Source organism: Abrus precatorius, unplaced genomic scaffold (genome assembly GCF_003935025.1).
Source record: "Abrus precatorius isolate BTA unplaced genomic scaffold, Abrus_2018 Scaffold3, whole genome shotgun sequence".
Lineage (NCBI taxonomy): Eukaryota > Viridiplantae > Streptophyta > Magnoliopsida > Fabales > Fabaceae > Abrus > Abrus precatorius.
The window spans coordinates 636,375-654,927 of record NW_020874373.1 but is presented as its reverse complement, the minus strand read 5'-3'; the positions used below and the strand labels follow the sequence as shown (position 1 = coordinate 654,927).

At 33.2% G+C, this 18,553-nt stretch overlaps 1 protein-coding gene across 2 annotated transcripts; it reads left to right on the top strand.

Moving 5' to 3' along the window:
* Positions 1-7,788: 7,788 nt before the first annotated feature.
* LOC113861773 (ABC transporter C family member 5-like) lies at positions 7,789-17,300 on the top strand. 2 transcript variants are annotated; one of them, XM_027494801.1, is made up of 13 exons: positions 7,789-8,097; positions 8,269-9,985; positions 10,091-10,474; positions 10,581-10,901; positions 10,978-11,064; positions 12,602-13,297; positions 13,461-13,625; positions 13,873-14,167; positions 14,363-14,577; positions 14,824-15,129; positions 15,881-15,944; positions 16,062-16,301; positions 16,438-17,300. In XM_027494801.1, the coding sequence occupies exons 2-13, from the start codon at positions 8,381-8,383 to the stop codon at positions 16,548-16,550; spliced, it is 4,491 nt and encodes a 1,496-aa protein (XP_027350602.1). In that variant the 5' UTR covers positions 7,789-8,097; positions 8,269-8,380; the 3' UTR covers positions 16,551-17,300. The 2 variants fall into 2 exon arrangements, with proteins under 2 accessions (XP_027350602.1, XP_027350601.1); XM_027494800.1 differs by having other exon boundaries at positions 8,269-10,474.
* Positions 17,301-18,553: the final 1,253 nt, after the last annotated feature.

Here is an 18,553-nt window from a genome sequence, read left to right as displayed (position 1 = left end):
TGCCATGGTAGATGCTACTATTGCAATCGTCTTTCCTTGTTCACGATCGATATCGCTTTGGCAATCAAACATAGATTAATTAAAAAAAAAATTCTTTTTGGGTTATGAGATAATATCTCTTATAATTATCTCACTAAATTATATATATATATATATATATATATATATATTCCAGTTGTTAAGATGAATTTGATTCTTATTCGAACTGTCTAAGAATATCTTATTGCTTGTTTAGCTGCATTTAAAAAATGTGTCTTCACTCAAACTATATTCTATTATTCTGATGTGATTTTTTTACCTTCAAATGTTCCCTTCCCTTGCAATCTTTGTAATACAAGGTTCTCCAATGCAGCTTTTTTAAGGAATATATAAATTAAGTACGTACATGTAATGTTTTGTCGCATATGACTAGTGTTAATCAAATTTAATGTAATATCAGCATACAAAATGGTTTATCTTTAATCAATTTTGTTCGGATCCTCCGATTTTAATTTATTTATACTTCATCTTGGGAGAACATATATCAATTATTTAATAGTGTGCATGTAAGATACCATGGATGTAATTTAGGGACTTGTACATACTGCATGTAAAAGTAGAAAATCACAACAGTAATCGGTAAATTCATTGAGTTTTTAGTATGTATTTATTATTTCCTTCTTAAACTTAGGATTCAAACACAAGTTCTTATTGTCTTAGTGTCTTTCATTTTACATAGGTGTTTGGTTTTCTCGAGCTTTAAGCTTGCATCGTTATATTATTGACATTAGTCCTTGAGTTAATATTATGTGTGTCTGCTTATTGCATGACTATACATAAGTATTGCTGATTGCTTGTGCAGCGTAATATGAGATGGGATCCAAGTGATACAACTGCGATTGCATGCCATATGAAAATAATATGAATGGACCCTTTGATTGCTTGACTATAGTCACACAATGTTCCATTAGTATTCAAATTTCATTAATTATGATTAGCATAACCTAAGTTTATGTGACCATTAAACAACAATGAATGCCGTGGCTTTTTGTTTTTGGTTGCTCACCTTCTTCATTTACTATCTCTTAGCTTGATTTCAGCTAATTTATCTCCAAGTCACAAAGAAAGGACCATATTTTTCTCTTCCATGTGGACATTGTGGAGACGCCGAGGAGAGTAAAAGGCATGGGACCATAGGTAGTATATTAACAAATAATATATTTCTTTTATTAAAAATATCTTAACAATACATTTTATTATGATGAAAAACTCAATAAATTTTCGTAAAAATTGGTCGAGTGTGCATGGAAGCTTACACAATCAATGGGTCATGGTAGAAATCACATTCTTATCATTTGTATGCTTACGTTAATGGTGATGGAAAATAATTGGCTATTAATTTATGCGTCAAAATTGGTTATTATTTTCATTTTGCGAGTAGTTGAATAAAAATGGCACAATTGTGTAAGGTTGCAATTGCACTTTCCTAATTTGGTAGATTTCCAGATAAGATGAAGGAGAAGCAGCAGAAGCATCTTTTTCGAGAGCCTCGGGAGTACAACATTGTTGACAACACAAACTTGACTATGTGATGTAAATGGTGATGAGGGTTAAATTTTGGGACATATTTCATGTGTCAATTGGGCATGGCCACTCTTTTGTCTTCATTCTAATTACGAATTTGAATGTTACATTTGTTTTCTGAGAAACGTTTCAATGTTTGCAATGGTTATCATGATGAATACATTATTTAGAAAGAATAATTTTTTTTATAAAACATACTTAAACTGAAACTTCTGTTTGAGATCGATAAAGAAGTTAAAATGAGTTATTATTCTTCTTAATTATGCATTGATGAAAGGTTCCTATCACTTTAATTATATCTAATGCTGTCTTGATTCTTGAGTTATTACATTCATTGCATAATAAAGTTTTAACTTGGGACTACACTATGTGAAACATGTGTTAGACTTTTATTACATTCATTGCATAATAAAGTTTTAACTTGGGACTACACTATGTGAAACATGTGTTAGACTTTTATTACATTCATTGCACAATGTTTAGAAATATTTCAAAGTAAAAAACTTAAATAATTTTTTGATTCATATAAAAGTTGCAATACTTTAAAGTAATTCCTAATCTTTTTTCTTATAATTACTTAGTTCTTATAATGACTTTTTCTTACAATTAAAATGAACTAACTTATTACTCGAAATATATTAGACTATATATATATATATATATATATATAAACTAACCCTAAACATAATAATTTTTATAGAAATAAAAAACTTGTTTAAACCAAAATATTTTTGTTATCTTTTTCTTCCATGCAATAGTTATAGTTTACATCTTTTATCTTTCTCATTTAGAGTAGTAATTAAGAAATTAAGTTTTGTCTTAGGTTAATTTTAAAAAAGAAAGAGCAAATTTATTTAATAATAATTTTTATTTAAAATTTTTTAAATGTGTGATTTAAAAAAAATATGAATTCACATTTTTTATTTATTTTAAAATCAGTAATTTTTGAAAACTTTGTCCTCTCCTCCTATAATTCTCAAATCATCTATTGCTTTCTTTTCTGCTAAACTTAGAAACAAAGTGTTAGGAGTCAGCACAAAATTCACTGATTGCAATTTTATTCTGTGATGTCTGAAAGTGAAAGTGATGTATCTATTCTCCTTTCTCTTTCGTGATTAAATTATAGGCATGTTCATGTAAGTAAGCTTAGTTATAAGTGTGTTCATATTTGTCAATTTAGGTCCTATTAATTGGACGATTACCTCTTTGTTATTTTTATTACATGGTGTAATTATTCATTATTAAACATCTCCTTTTGGTTCATTGCACCAAATTGTATATTATAAATCCACAATTACCTATAATTCATATTAGTTAGGCTGATTCCTAAGAGTACAATTTTTTAGAATAAAATTAAATTATAATACAATGGACAATTCATTGATCTATTGTTTATACATTATTTTCTTAAACAAATGCAATTATAAAATGGAACATTCACAAAAAAGAAAACGTGTAGAACTCCTTTAGTTATACTTTTAACAAATAATTTTATTGGATTTTTTATATTATTGTTTTTACCTGAAAGTTTTCATATTGACAATATTGCTTGTTGGTGATTGAAAAGCTGAGTACTGAAAAGACAACGAAGCAGTGTTTTTCAAGTTGACCTATATTTATTGCCATACAATTTTTTTAGGGAGTTTTCTTATTATCGAAATTGACAATTTTCTTATTTTTCAAATTTGGAAGGAGAGACGTACACGGAGGCTTTTTTATACATAGTATATAGATTTATTCTATAAAATTAACTAATTTTATATAAAAATAAAAACGATTAATAATAAATTTAGAGTTTTTATATTTTTATAATATTCTAAAAGATAAATTAATGGCAAAATAATTGGCATGTTGACAGCACGTCAACCAAACACGAGTAATGTCATTATCAATAAAATGTACAGTGAATCAATTCGAGCTGGCCAGCTTGATTTTCTGGTTAGTACATATCCTTTCATGACCCTTAATTTATATAATTAAAAATTCAAGATATTAAATGAGAGACTGCCAAGTATTTTTTAGTTTAAAATATTTAACCCTATTTTTTACTTGGTAAAATTTCCAGCATTAACTAAACATTTTATTTACAAATTTATAAATATTATTTGAATGCTATAAATACTTGTTTTAAATTTTATTTAAATGTGTGGTAAAAAAAATTAATTAGCACAGGTGAAAAAATTTACTATTTTACTTTTTTTTTTAATTATGAAATTAGACATTGTATTTAATGATTCTGCCCCACCAAACGTCTCAATTCATCTTTTGATTGGTAAGCGTATGTTCCCAAAAACATATACAAACCCTATCTATTTCAAGCCTCACACACATCAAGGCTACGTGGTACCTCTAATGGTATAGTCGTATTACATGTTTTGTTTATTTTAGGTTTTTAAATTTTATATTTGACTATTAATTTTTTTGTATTGTATAAATGTTATTAAATTAAGATAATTTGTCAAGTCAAAGAAGGTAGATTATTTTATATGATTATTTTAAATTTTTAACTTAAAATTCAAACGTCATAATTATTTTTTCACAAGTTTCTTTGTATAATAATAGTGATTGTCTTCTCCTAGCAATAAAATTTATATTATTTAAAAATTGACATCACATTTTTTTAGTCAATCAAGTGTTTCTGGTTATTTGATAATCCATTTTAGGGTGTGAAATAGGCGGGAGGCCAGATAAATAAATAAAAAAGATAAAACATATAATAAATTTTAAATTTATCCAAATCAAAAGTGTCATTTAAATGATTTTTTAAGTATTTAATATTATTGTATTTATTAAAGTTTAAACTCAAAATTATAAGTTAAAGTATAATAACCTCTTATTAGTTAATCCACGTGTTTAATAATAATTTTTTTTAAAGATAATATATAAATATTAAACTACCAAAAACAATAGAAGACATTTTAAAAAATAGAAAAAATAAAGATGAGAGAATAATAATATAAGAGATAATTCTAAAACCTGTTTTTAAATCATGATGATATGTAAAAAAATTAAGATATAAGAATTAAATAAAGTATAATATATTATTCTATTTTACATTTGATGCAGGTTAAGATACTAAACTATATACATTATGATAATTATTTGATCTTTAATGATATACAATAAAAAATAATAATAAACATTTTTTATAAAAATTTATAACGTTTAATATCATATACATTAAATTTAATGATATATATTATTTTTAATAAATTTTATTATATATACATTTTTATATATTCCTTGAAACACACGTTAACTAAAAAAATCACATGTTATCTCGTCTTATTTATTTTTAATCTAAGTCTTTTATAAGTTAAAATTTATATAAAAAATATATAACAAAATATTAGATAAAAATATTATATCTGATTAGACATTAGATGAAGTTATTGTATCCTATTAAATAAATAAATAAAATTATGATAGGATAAAACAAATATTCGAGCAATAATTAAAGTTTAAAATCATAAAATTTTTGTTAAAAAATATTATTAATACATTTTTCATGATTCTCAATGCAGTTTGAAGTAAATTTTAATAAAACACTAAAACAAATTATGTTATCGTATTTAATTTTGTATCAAATTCACAGTAAATGCTCCAAAAATCCACCTCATGAGTGCTAGTAAATTATTTCTCTACAATGCATCTCATCTTGCTAATCATTGAAACGTGTATATCATAAGATCACTGCTATCCAACCCAAGCTTCTAACATTGCATGCAATTCAAAGCCACTAACAAGTGATGAACCATATATCATGCAAGTCTCTAAAACTCTTATATAATTTCATCTAACTATTAAAATTAAAAGAACAAAAAAAAATTAACATTCTTATATTGCAAAATGTATTCAAAACAATTTCCAAATATAAAATTCAATCACAACTTTACACAGACAATTTAAATCATTGATAAAATGTAACATTTAAATATTATTGTTCCTGTAGATATGCACCCACCAAGTCTTTGTAATTCAATTTAAAAGATTTTATTTAGTTATCTGAAATCTTATATTTAAAAGTAATGTAGCTTGAAAAATGTTTTTCTTCCCGAAATGATGATTAGTTTTGCAATTTTTTTATAAATTAAAGTAACAATTTTATCATTCATAAAAAATAGTATTGTAATTAACACGGTTAGTATTGATATTGTACATATTATTATTATTATTATTATTATTATTATTATTAACTTGATTAGCATTATTGTTACCACAATTAGGTTGATTGAATTCATAATTACTATAATAATTGATTATATTTAAAAAAAATTAATAGATTAACCTTTTTAATCTTTTATTTTGTTTCAATTTAATTTTCTAACTTGTTTTTTGTATTTAGTGTTTTGAGTCACCGTTTATTTTAATTTACTTTCGGAATTAATATATACTCTAAGTGTGTGTGTGTGCGTGCGTGTGTGATTTCTTTGACTAACACTAACATAGCACATGAACTATGGATCACTTTTGTGACTTTATGGAGGCACTTATGGTTAGATTAATTAATAGTTAATCAAAAGTGGAGAAAATGGGTAAGTTTAACTTTTGATCAAATTTATAATTTGTTGGCAATGGCAAGTCGCAAATCTCAAGGTGTCAGGATATAACTTTCTATAAAAAGAATAAAGTAAATGGGATTATATATAGCAAATTAAGGTGCATGTATTTTATTAAAAATAATAATAATAAAGGTTGACTATATAATACTATAAATGGACACAGTGGTGTTTCCTAAGTAAATCGTATAAAATCCCATGTCGTGAGGATAGGTGGTATGCTGATTTCCATGCCCAAGATAATTAATTATTGAAGCCAAAAAAAGAAAACTATGATTAACTTAGTTATATTAGTATTTCATCTGTTGATTCTGTTTTCTTTTCTAATAATTATTTATAAATATGTGTAGCATTTTAAAATGTAAAATCCAAATATGTTATCTCTCTGTGATATTGCATATTTGCTAATTCAAGTTATCAAAAGAGATGCATGCCAATTTCCATTAGGATGATTTCACTTTTGCGCCACGTGTGTAACTTTATGCAAACTTTTCATTTCAATGCAAGTTACCTTGATGTTATTATTACTTTTTCTTTTTTTTTTTCTGGTTGAACTTCACAATCAAATGTTCATGGGTCCATAAATCATCTTAAAAGTCAATGAAAACTTCACAGCCACACATTCATTGAAGCCGCAAACCAAGGATAAAATTCACCAAATTAGTGTTTCAATTTTATGTTTTGTGCTTTCAATTATTCATTTTGAATGAATAAAAATTGATCATTTTATAATCTTGTATTTGTTCATAGAACAAAATTTAGATATACTTTTTGAAATGTTTTTATTGTCAATTCATAATCAAAGTTAATGTTTTATCTTAATAATTTAGAATAGTATTAAACTTTTTTAAATGATAATTAAAAGTTGCACCTAAGTTTTATTCTTCTGTGTGTCAACGTTTCCTAAAGAACCAAGTGGCATTGTTAATTTCATAATCTTAATTTTGACATCTCTATGTTTGGAATTTTTTTTTTATTTGGTTATTTACTTTACAGGTAATTGATGAAGACGTGGTTCCTGATGCACCTTTTTAAAGTTAAACATGTTTCGATAGCTTCAAAAAGCATATCATTATCCCTATGGCATCACCCACTCCCCACTCTCTTCGATTCGATTAATCTGAATCTTACTACCAAAAACGTGATTTCGCACTCAAACTGTTTAATTCAAACAAAGCCCTTCTCATTTCCTAGGGAATTGTATGATCCAAAATCTCCACAGTGCATAAACATTATATACTATATACTGTATACCCCGCACAGCATTAGATGCTATCCTCTGTTAAAACATTGAGAATTTGTTTAATATTTATTTGTGGACACATAGTGAGATCCTTATCATGATCTCATCACTCATCACTCATCACATCAACCCGCATACGCACACATGGGACAAATATGCCTCAGAATGACATTAAGCTAAAAAAAATTGCATCAACCTGAAATATTCATTATTCTATATGCTACCAAAAACTTTAATTAATGAAAAGAATAAAAAATATGCATCCCACACATCACCGGTTGAGGTCTATAAATAATTTGGTAAATGAACTGAGCCTCCTTCATATCACACACTAAACCAAACCAAAACTAAAACCTTCAGAAAATCGTTCATTCCATTAAAACGCAAAAGTGTCCTTTTTCAAGCAGCAGCAGCAAAATCAAAAGTTTATCATTTTCACACGGCACTTTAATGGTTACCACCATTACCGACCAAAACATAAAAACATAGTTAAAAAAGCGAAGTAACAGAATATTAAAGAGAGAAGAAGAGATAGACTCTCTCTCTCTCTCTCTCTTCAACATTGTTGTACTTATTATATAGCTGCGGCGTGAAGGGTTCTTCATTGTTGTCGTTCTCTGTATTGGTGAGTTGTTTTGCTCTGTTTCTCAGCTAGGTTTGGTGTGTAAAGGTTGGAGCTTTTGGAAGAGTTTAACATCGTTTTGATATCAAGCGATTTCTGAGAACACCCAGGTCAGTTTTTTGGTATCTTTCTTCAGATTTTTTATTCTTATTCCCACCCTTTGTCTCTTTCTGTTCTTGGATAGCTAAGAGGAGTTGCAAGCTGTTATTTTTATTATATTTTTGGGTTTCGTGTTTGTGATGAAAATCTCTTTGTATTAATGTGCAACAATGTGTCTGTAGAATCTTCTTCAGATGGTGAAATGCTCTTCTTCGATGACATCATCACTCGTTTAGCTCCTCAGTTCTTACCTACTCATTTATCTGAATTCGTGTTTTTCTCTTCATTTCAACAATGGCAAACAATGGAGTGTCAGCTACAGCGTTGTCTTCTTCTTCAGGATCGTCGAATACCCTTTGGAGTGAGATCCTTGGATTGCCCATGTTGGAATTGGTGGCAATCTGTGGCAACTTGATTATGTTTCTTCTCTTTCTCTTTGTTGTTTCTGCGAGGAAGATGGTTGTGTTGGATGGAGGAAGAATTAGATTTGGCAAGGAGAATAGACCCAGTAATGGCAGCCCAATTTGTGTTAGTGTTGATGGGGGAGCACGTGACATTAGAATTGGTTCATGGTTCAAGTTGTCGATGTTGTCTTGTTTCTATGTTCTGTTGGTGCAAGTTTTGGTGTTGGGATTCGATGGGGTTGTGTTGATTAAGGGTGGTGTGGACGTGAGTTTGTCTCTTATTGCTGTGCCTCTTGCTCAGGTTTTAGCTTGGGTTGTGTTGAGCTTCTCGGCCTTGCATTGTAAATTCAAGGTGTGTGAAAAGTTTCCAATTTTGTTGAGAGTTTGGTGGTTTGTGTTGTTTGTTATTTGCTTGTGTACTTTGTATGTTGATGGGAGGGGGGTTTGGATGGAAGGTTCCAAGCACCTACGTTCTCATGTTGTGGCAAATTTTGCTGTGACTCCTGCTCTTGCTTTCTTGTGTATTGTTGCAATTAGGGGTGTTACTGGCATAAAAGTTAGTAGGAACTCAGAGCTTCAACAACCGTTACTTGACGAAGAAGAACCAGGGTGTCTCAAGGTTACTCCTTATAGTGATGCCCGGCTTTTTAGTTTGGCTACTCTGTCTTGGTTGAATGCACTTCTTTCCATTGGTGCAAAGAGACCGCTTGAGCTTAAGGACATTCCCCTTGTTGCGCCAAAAGATCGAGCCAAGACTAATTATAAGGCTTTGAATTCTAATTGGGAGAGATTGAAGGCTGAAAACCCGACAAGGCAGCCTTCGTTAGCTTGGGCACTTCTCAAATCATTCTGGAAGGAGGCAGCTTGTAATGCCATATTTGCTGGGGTCACTACACTTGTCTCATATGTTGGTCCATTTATGATAAGTTACTTTGTCGATTACTTGGTTGGCAAAGAGATTTTCCCTAATGAGGGGTATGTCCTTGCGGGGATATTCTTTGTGGCCAAGCTTGTAGAGACCTTCACCACTAGGCAGTGGTATTTAGGGGTGGACATCTTGGGTATGCATGTTAGGTCAGCTTTAACAGCGATGGTGTATAGAAAAGGGCTTAGGCTATCAAGCTTGGCCAAGCAAAGTCACACAAGTGGGGAGATTGTTAACTACATGGCTGTTGACGTTCAGAGGGTAGGGGACTACTCTTGGTATCTTCATGACATGTGGATGCTTCCTTTGCAGATTGTTCTTGCCCTTGCGATTTTGTATAAGAATGTTGGAATTGCTTCTATTGCGACATTGATTGCTACAATCATTTCCATTGTTGTCACCATACCTGTGGCCAGAATCCAAGAAGATTATCAAGACAAGTTAATGGCTGCTAAGGATGAAAGGATGAGAAAAACATCCGAGTGCCTGAGAAATATGAGGATTCTCAAGCTGCAAGCTTGGGAGGACAGATATAGAATAAGGTTGGAGGAAATGCGTGGAGTAGAGTTCAAGTGGCTTCGGAAAGCACTCTATTCTCAGGCTTTCATAACTTTCATATTTTGGAGCTCTCCCATATTTGTTTCAGCAGTCACCTTTGCTACCTCCATATTGTTGGGTGGCCATCTGACTGCAGGTGGTGTACTTTCTGCATTAGCTACTTTCAGGATCCTACAAGAACCTTTGAGGAATTTTCCAGACTTGGTGTCAACTATGGCTCAGACAAAGGTTTCTCTTGATCGATTATCTGCCTTCCTGCTGGAGGAAGAATTGCAGGAGGATGCAACTATTGTCTTGCCACAAGGCATTACTAACATTGCTATAGAAATTAAGCATGGTTTCTTCTGTTGGGACCCTTCGTCGTCTGCTAGGCCTACCCTATCAGAGATAAATATGAAAGTTGAAAGAGGGATGCGTGTGGCTGTTTGTGGTATGGTTGGTTCAGGGAAATCAAGTTTTCTTTCTTGCATCCTTGGAGAGATTCCTAAACTTTCTGGTGAAGTATGTTAGAGTACTTTAGCTTTTAATTTCATGTTTATTCTTTTAATCTGTCAATTGGCATTTTATTTGTAACAGTCTTCACAGGATGCATTGGGTTATTTTGCAGGTCAGAGTGTGTGGCTCTGCTGGATATGTCTCCCAGTCAGCATGGATACAATCAGGAAATATAGAAGAAAATATCCTCTTTGGAAGCCCAATGGACAAAGCAAAGTATAAGAATGTTCTTCATGCGTGTTCACTGAAAAAGGACCTAGAACTTTTCTCACATGGCGATCAGACAATTATTGGGGACAGAGGCATAAACCTGAGTGGTGGCCAGAAGCAGCGGGTTCAGCTTGCACGAGCACTCTACCAGGATGCAGATATTTATCTCCTTGATGATCCCTTCAGCGCAGTTGATGCTCACACTGGATCAGAATTATTTAGGGTTAGTTTTCCTTAGCATATTGTTGTTACTGTTTAAATGAATTGGATTTGCCTTAACCTATGGCATGGATCTGCAGGAGTATATATTGACAGCACTAGTAGATAAAACAGTCATTTTTGTGACCCATCAAGTTGAATTCCTTCCTGCTGCTGATTTGATACTGGTATGGCTGTATGCATTGGTCTTACACATTCATGCATCATGTAATAAGAGGCCAAGTTAATGGTTACCCTTCACTTCACATTTAAATTTTAAGATTTGTTTATTCCTTGCATGAAGGATAATTCAGGGTGTCATCTCTCATATGCCCTCCGGTATTTCAATTTAATGTTTCTCTCTTATATGTTGTTGGCGTTCGTAGTTCTCTCTATTTATAATACTTAGAGCCTGGGTTCATTTTCATTAAGTGAATGAAGTTTCAGGATCATACCCATGTATAGGGTTTATGACTTATGTTTCTTAATTTATTTACAACGTTAAAAAATGAAGTAGATTTTGACAATTATACAGTCTTACATTTACTACTTGACAGATACAATGAAAAAACATTTATAAAACAACACAGAGGAGTTCGTTTAAAGCTTAATTATATGAAAATAAATTTCTTATAAACATATCAACGGGAGATGTTACCAGCAGTAATCAAGAGGAAAAATTGATGAATTTTAGGTCCATATGAAATTGATACATGTGCAAGAAAGCTCATGAGTAAAACTCTTTTCAATTGGTCATTATATTAATCAAATCCATTGCTGATATTTTTTCTTTTTTAGCTTTGAACTTTATTTCTTACAAGTTACAACATTTATCTATACTTGCATTAATATGTTTAGTTCTTCCAATGACTAAGAAAATCCTATTCAAATGTTTCATAATAGAATTTTTATTTGTTTTTCACTTGAAGTTTGAAGTTCCAAAAGAACTTAAGACTTTATTTGGGAGTTTGGAGGGAGGGAGGAAGAAAATATTTGAAAGGAAAGGGAGGGTAATACAAAACTCCTAAGGTTTTGTTTAAGGTTTTATTTGAGAGTTGATTTTTGAGGGGAAGGGAAGGGAAAAACTTATATGATATTTAGCTATATTTGAGAGTTTTTAGAAAAGAAGGAGAGGGTTTATAAACCCTCCTAATTCTATATTTTTAAATTCCTCCAATTTGGGGGTTTAGGATTAACCCCCCTTCCCTTCCAAACTCTATCCTTCTCTCTCTCCAAACTCCTAAATAAAGTCTATATTGAAATAACTAAAGACTTTATTTCGGTGTTGGTTTTTGGGAGAAAAGGGAAAGAAGATAAAGATTTATGTGATGATTATCTTTGTTTGAGAGATTTTAGATAAGAGAAGAAGAACTTATAAACCTTCCAAAACTCTCTTAAATTCATGTTTTTAAGTTCTCCCAATTAGGGAGGTTTTGTGTAATACCTTCCTTCCTCCTCCCTTCCGCTTACCCTTCAAACGTTTTTCTTTCCTTTCTTTCCAAACTCCTAAGCAAAGCCTTAAAAATATGGGATTTTGAGAGCTTTGGGAAGTTTATAAACCATCCCCCCTCATATAAAAACTCTCAAACATGGATAAACATCACATAAACTTTTCTCTTCCCATCTTCCCAAAAACTAATTCTCAAACAAAGCATAACAGTGTGATCATGCAATTGATATGATGTGAAGATGGTTTCCTCTAAATTAAATTTTCCATTTGTGAAGGTTCTGAAGGAAGGCTGCATCATACAGGCAGGAAAGTACGATGATCTTTTACAAGCAGGAACAGATTTTAAAACTCTGGTTTCAGCTCATCATGAAGCCATCGAAGCTATGGATATCCCTACTCATTCCTCTGAAGATTCAGATGAAAACATATCCTTGGATGCATCTGTTATGATCAGTAAGAAATCCATTTGTTCTGCAAATGATATTGATAATTTGGCAAAGGAAGTGCAGGAAGGATCATCAACTTCAGATCAAAAAGCATATACGGAGAAGAAGAAAGCAAAACGGTCAAGAAAAAAACAGCTTGTTCAGGAAGAGGAGAGGGTCAGAGGTAGAGTCAGCATGAAGGTGTATTGGTCATACATGGCAGCTGCTTATAAAGGCTTATTGATTCCACTCATAATCATTGCACAAGGATTATTTCAGTTCCTTCAGATTGCTAGTAATTGGTGGATGGCTTGGGCTAACCCTCAAACAGAAGGAGACCAGCCCAAAGTAACTCCCACGGTTCTTCTTCTTGTTTACATGGCTCTTGCTTTTGGCAGTTCATGGTTTATATTTATAAGGGCTGTTCTGGTGGCTACATTTGGTCTTGCAGCTGCACAGAAGCTATTTTTGAAGATGCTTAGAAGTGTGTTCCATGCACCAATGTCTTTCTTTGATTCTACACCAGCTGGAAGGATCTTGAATCGAGTAAGTTTTTTTCTTTTACCAGCTCCTGTATAGTGAAAATTGTTGAGAAGTCCTACATATAAGACTTGAGCAATCCTCTCTCCTTGAACTAGCTTTTGGGGTTGAGATAAATCTATTCCTTTCTAATGCATATGTTAATAAAGCGTCATCTGTATTTTACCAGGTATCAGTTGATCAAAGTGTAGTGGATCTAGACATTCCTTTTAGGCTGGGTGGGTTTGCTTCAACAACAATACAGCTTATTGGTATTGTTGGTGTAATGACAGAAGTTACATGGCAAATTTTGCTCTTAGTTGTTCCAATGGCCATCGCTTGTTTGTGGATGCAGGTAATTAGAAATCTTTCAGCTTATATTCTTGCAAACTGCTTTTCTAAAAGACTTGTGCAAAAGCAAAACTGGTGCATTTTGGAAGAGAAAGAGAGTGAGAGAGTTCTATTCAAGAGGGAAAGAGAGAATACATTGACAAAAGACTAATAATTTTCCAATCTAACTGCATCCTTTTAAAAGAAATGCTTGTCTATTGACTTGTTTTGGTTTTGTGAATTGTTCTAACCATCAACTAATTCTGTTGCAGAAATACTACATGGCTTCCTCAAGGGAACTGGTCCGAATTGTAAGCATCCAGAAATCTCCAATTATACATCTTTTTGGTGAATCGATTGCTGGAGCATCCACCATAAGAGGTTTTGGACAAGAAAAAAGGTTCATGAAGCGGAACCTATATCTTCTTGATTGCTTTGCACGTCCATTCTTCTGCAGTCTTGCTGCTATTGAGTGGCTCTGCCTGCGGATGGAGTTACTTTCAACCTTTGTATTTGCTTTCTGCATGGTATTGCTTGTGAGCTTTCCCCGTGGGAGTATTGACCCAAGTAAGTACTTAGTTCTAATAACCTGTTTTGTCTCCTTATTTTCACAGCAATGTTTATAGTCCCTGACAATTAAGTTGTGTAGCATTCTATCTTTAAAGTTAGTTTTGTTTTCACAAGTGATGCTTAGACACAATGCAGAATGCAAAGTGAAGCCTTTTTCTGTTACTTATTGCTATTAATTTTTTTTCTGCGTAGGCATGGCTGGACTTGCTGTGACATATGGCCTGAATTTAAATGCACGCTTATCAAGGTGGATACTCAGCTTTTGCAAACTTGAAAATAAAATTATATCTATTGAAAGAATTTACCAGTACAGCCAAATTCCTAGCGAAGCACCAACAATAATTGAAAATTCTCACCCTCCATCCTCATGGCCAGAAAACGGGGAAATTGAAATAATTGATTTGAAGGTACGAAGCTCAGTTACATTTTTATGTCTCGTGTTTAAGTCATATATTGATTGATTATCTTCTGTTTTGAGAGGTGGAATAACTTAGTATGTTGTTGCTTGGTGTACAAGATTATTTAGTATATAATCAGAGCTGCTAGTCATGTTACATTATTAAAATATCCTTTATGAATTTTGTATTGCAACTGGCTCTTTCCAATGATGCTGTATCTCCAGGTCTCTTACCCCTACTCTGTCTCTCTTGAAGGTCCGTTACAAGGAGAATCTTCCTTTGGTGCTTCATGGAGTATCCTGTAAATTTCCTGGTGGAAAGAAGATTGGAATAGTTGGACGTACTGGAAGTGGAAAATCTACCTTAATTCAAGCGTTGTTTCGATTGATTGAACCAGCAAATGGAAGTATCCTTATAGACAACATTAATATTTCAGATATTGGCCTTCATGACCTTCGAAGCCATCTCAGTATCATACCACAAGATCCAACCTTATTTGAAGGGACCATTCGAGGCAACCTTGATCCTCTTGAGGAACACTCAGATAAAGATATTTGGGAGGTTAGTATTGCATAACTGCATGCTTTTAATTACACAGCTTGTATTATCTTTTAGTGTTATCTTTAATAGAAATGCTTATGAAGATTACTTGTGTGTGTGTGTGTGTGTGTGTGTATGTATGTGAGAAAGTAGAAAAATGTTGTTATATTCAGGTTTTGCATGCCTATATATGGTAACAGCCAAATTATTATTATTTTTACTTGAAATGGAAATATTGTTAGTAAGGAAGGAAGAAGGAACAATACTTAAAAAGGGGGAAAAATGATTACATAAAGTTAATGATATAAAGAAAACATAAGTCTCCAATACTTAGATTAGAAGTGACCTATGCAGTAAACTTCCTCAAATATCTCCACCAAAAATAATCCATGCAATGCCTCCACTATCATCATATCTAACAAACTTCCTTCATATGTGTACCTTACCCACACATGCCAAACGAACCCTTCATCTGAGTTCAATTGGGTATTTATAAGATACTTGGAATTAACAAAAAACGGGTACTGGTTTGCCCGTCCATGACTGACAAGTCATTTCAATTCCTAATTAGAAAGAGTTTTTACTCTGATGAATACCACTTTGTGTCCACAATCTTAATTTCCAACTCCAATAAACAACTTTATATCTTTACTCCTATGTAAGAACACGTAGTATATGAAAATAGACCAATAATCCTTGAATTTTTTATAATTATGGCTATTTGAATAAAAGGTTGTGCATTTTGTGATTGATTAGTTTTAATTGTTCACAGGCACTTGATAAGTCTCAGCTTGGAGATATTATCCGTGAGAAAGGACAAAAGCTTGATACACCAGGTAGGCAGCCAGAAAAAATTGGAAAACACACAGTATCTTTCCTTCCCCACCCCTTTAAAAGGGAAAAGTGTTTGGAATCACAATTAGCTATATTAACATGTATTTGGAAACTTGCAGTTCTAGAAAATGGAGATAACTGGAGTGTAGGACAGCGGCAACTCGTTTCTCTTGGCCGTGCTCTACTGAAGCAGTCAAAAATACTTGTACTTGATGAAGCTACGGCATCGGTTGATACTGCCACTGATAATCTTATCCAGAAGATTATCCGAAAGGAGTTCAAAGACTGCACTGTGTGCACCATTGCACATCGTATTCCTACTGTCATCGACAGTGATCTAGTTCTGGTGCTCAGTGACGGTGCGTATAGTAACAGTTGTGTGTTATTCTTCTGTCTGTTTTGTCTTCTTTTTGCCAACCATTTCTATAGCCACAGGCTTTGCATTATTACTCACTAGTTTGTGCTTCTAAAGTTATATCTTTTATACCTCTGCAGGGCGAGTTGCAGAGTTTGACACCCCTTCAAGACTATTAGAGGAAAAGTCATCGATGTTTCTAAAACTGGTGACGGAGTATTCATCACGTTCGAGTGGTATACCGGAAATTTAGATCAGAGGGAATATCTGTGGACTTCCACAGTGGTGGCTATAGCTTAAGACAGTTGAAGAGTTGAAACAGAAAGTGATGCCACCTTTGCATGCCACTGCTGCATTCGGGGCATGCATAGACAGAAGAAGAAAACAAAATAAAAGGGAGAGGTGGGTGCCTCCTCATCAACCAAGCATCCCAGTGGGAGAAAATTAGTTGGTTCTACCCCTTAAAAAAAATTGAGGAATTCATGCATGGTTAGCATGCTTTTGTAACACAAAATAAGATGATCTGTGATTACAGGATAGTTCCCAATTGAGTTCAATAATGTGGTAGAAAGTAGTTTGTACTATGTAGAATGAGGCACTAGGCTTTTGCTTAGAAAAGTGTAGAGTTAAAACTAGTCTTGTGTATTCCACAATTTTCTTGTAGTCAAGGTTTTAGAATTAAGCCATTGAAAGCTCAGATTCCTCCATCACCCAAATATAATTTGTATTGGTTCTTTTCTTCTAAAAAGCTTTTTTTTTTTTTTCTTTATTGTTATTAGTAGTTAAGAATCCTTTGCAGTATAATGCAACGAATAGTATTTCTTTACTAGACTGCCATGAAAATCAGATCATGATTTCACTATACAATGTGGATGTGTGAATTTTTAGAACATCAAGGTTCCAGTTCTGGACCAATTTTCATTATGGTTCAATGGTGACCGAACTAAACATGATTAAATTTATACACTTTTATACTATATTACATCAAGCCGCAATTTTTGGCTCAATTTTCATGACAATGCTTCTAAATTATTGTTCCTTTGTTAGCTGTCTTCTAATCTTCGATTAGGCGTCCTGTTGCTGATTTGATGATAGGGAGAATACCTGCAAAAGGTACTCCGATGATAAAGTCAGGATTCGGTTCTGAACAATAAATGTTATTTAATGATCTGAAGTCAACCACTAACCTGTATTTCTTATCTTCTTTTTATAGACATTCTTTGGGCTAATGGGCCTGAGTCAATTTTTATATTTGAGGCCCATAGTATTTTTGATTATCTTTAATTTAGATTATTTACCTTTTAATCCTGACTAGGGGTACCGGCCTAGTATGCCGAGTAGGTATTCGGTTTCTTTTTGCTGATGGTGGGACCGAGTTGATTCCTTTCCCAGTACACTAGCCCCACAAGCCCGGCGAGTTGCGAAGTAAGGGCTTTAAAAAATGGAGATGGTAATATAGGTATCCGGTTGGAGTGCTTTTTATTGTACTGAGGGGGTCATCGTGGGGGTGTCCGGTCTCAATTGATGGTAACGTTTTGGTGTATTAATTTACACTGAGGAGTAGTCGATTTAGTAACAATACGGTATAGGCCGAGATTATAAATTTGCTGAGGAATATTCTAGAATGTTGGTTTTGAGGATTTGTCAGAGGGGATGTGAAACGAAGGGGTGCTCCATCTCCTCCGTTGATCTGGAAGGGATCTGATGGTTTGAAATGAAAGGGCGTCTTTTCGTTTGCCCGACATCAGTCCCTTATAAATATGTGGTGGTCCCTCATCCCTTTCTTACTCTTTTGCTCTGTGCCGAACCCTGCATATCTTTGCTCCAAACCGACTAGTGTTCAGAGATCCTAGGCTTTTCTTCTCTACCGACTACTAGCAAGGTGCGTTTCATTTTCTTCTTAACTTCTTTTCTATCATGGCTGATCGTATTGAGTGGGAGGATTCCTTGTCGGATGTCTCGGGGCCGGGTACCATTGAGGTTGATATTATGAATGGAACCGAGGGGAGTGGCGAGGTTTTGTCTATTTCAAACCGGAGGGCTGAAGAGGCACAAGTCGGCGAAGGCAGTAGCGAAGCCGAGACCTCATCGTCCAGTGATACTGACGCTCCTGAACCTCTTCCCAGCACTAGTCCTCCTCGGGAAAGGCAGGTGTTTCCTCCCTGCACGGTGCCTGGTTATGAGTGGGTACACGGTGAAGTGGCCGCCTACTTTTCTCGTTTCAAAAGAAATAAAAGTCTTCAATTTTTTGTAGAT

What these genes read in the sequence shown, in the direction of transcription:
- LOC113861773 (XM_027494800.1), top strand. Translation starts at nt 8,381, where the DNA reads ATGGCAAACAATGGAGTGTCAGCTACAGCGTTGTCTTCTTCTTCAGGA. An exon ending in CTGGATCAGAATTATTTAGG is followed by an intron (nt 10,902 to 10,977) that starts GTTAGTTTTCCT and finishes ATGGATCTGCAG; the next exon opens with GAGTATATATTGACAGCACT. An exon ending in CTGCTGCTGATTTGATACTG is followed by an intron (nt 11,065 to 12,601) that starts GTATGGCTGTAT and finishes CCATTTGTGAAG; the next exon opens with GTTCTGAAGGAAGGCTGCAT.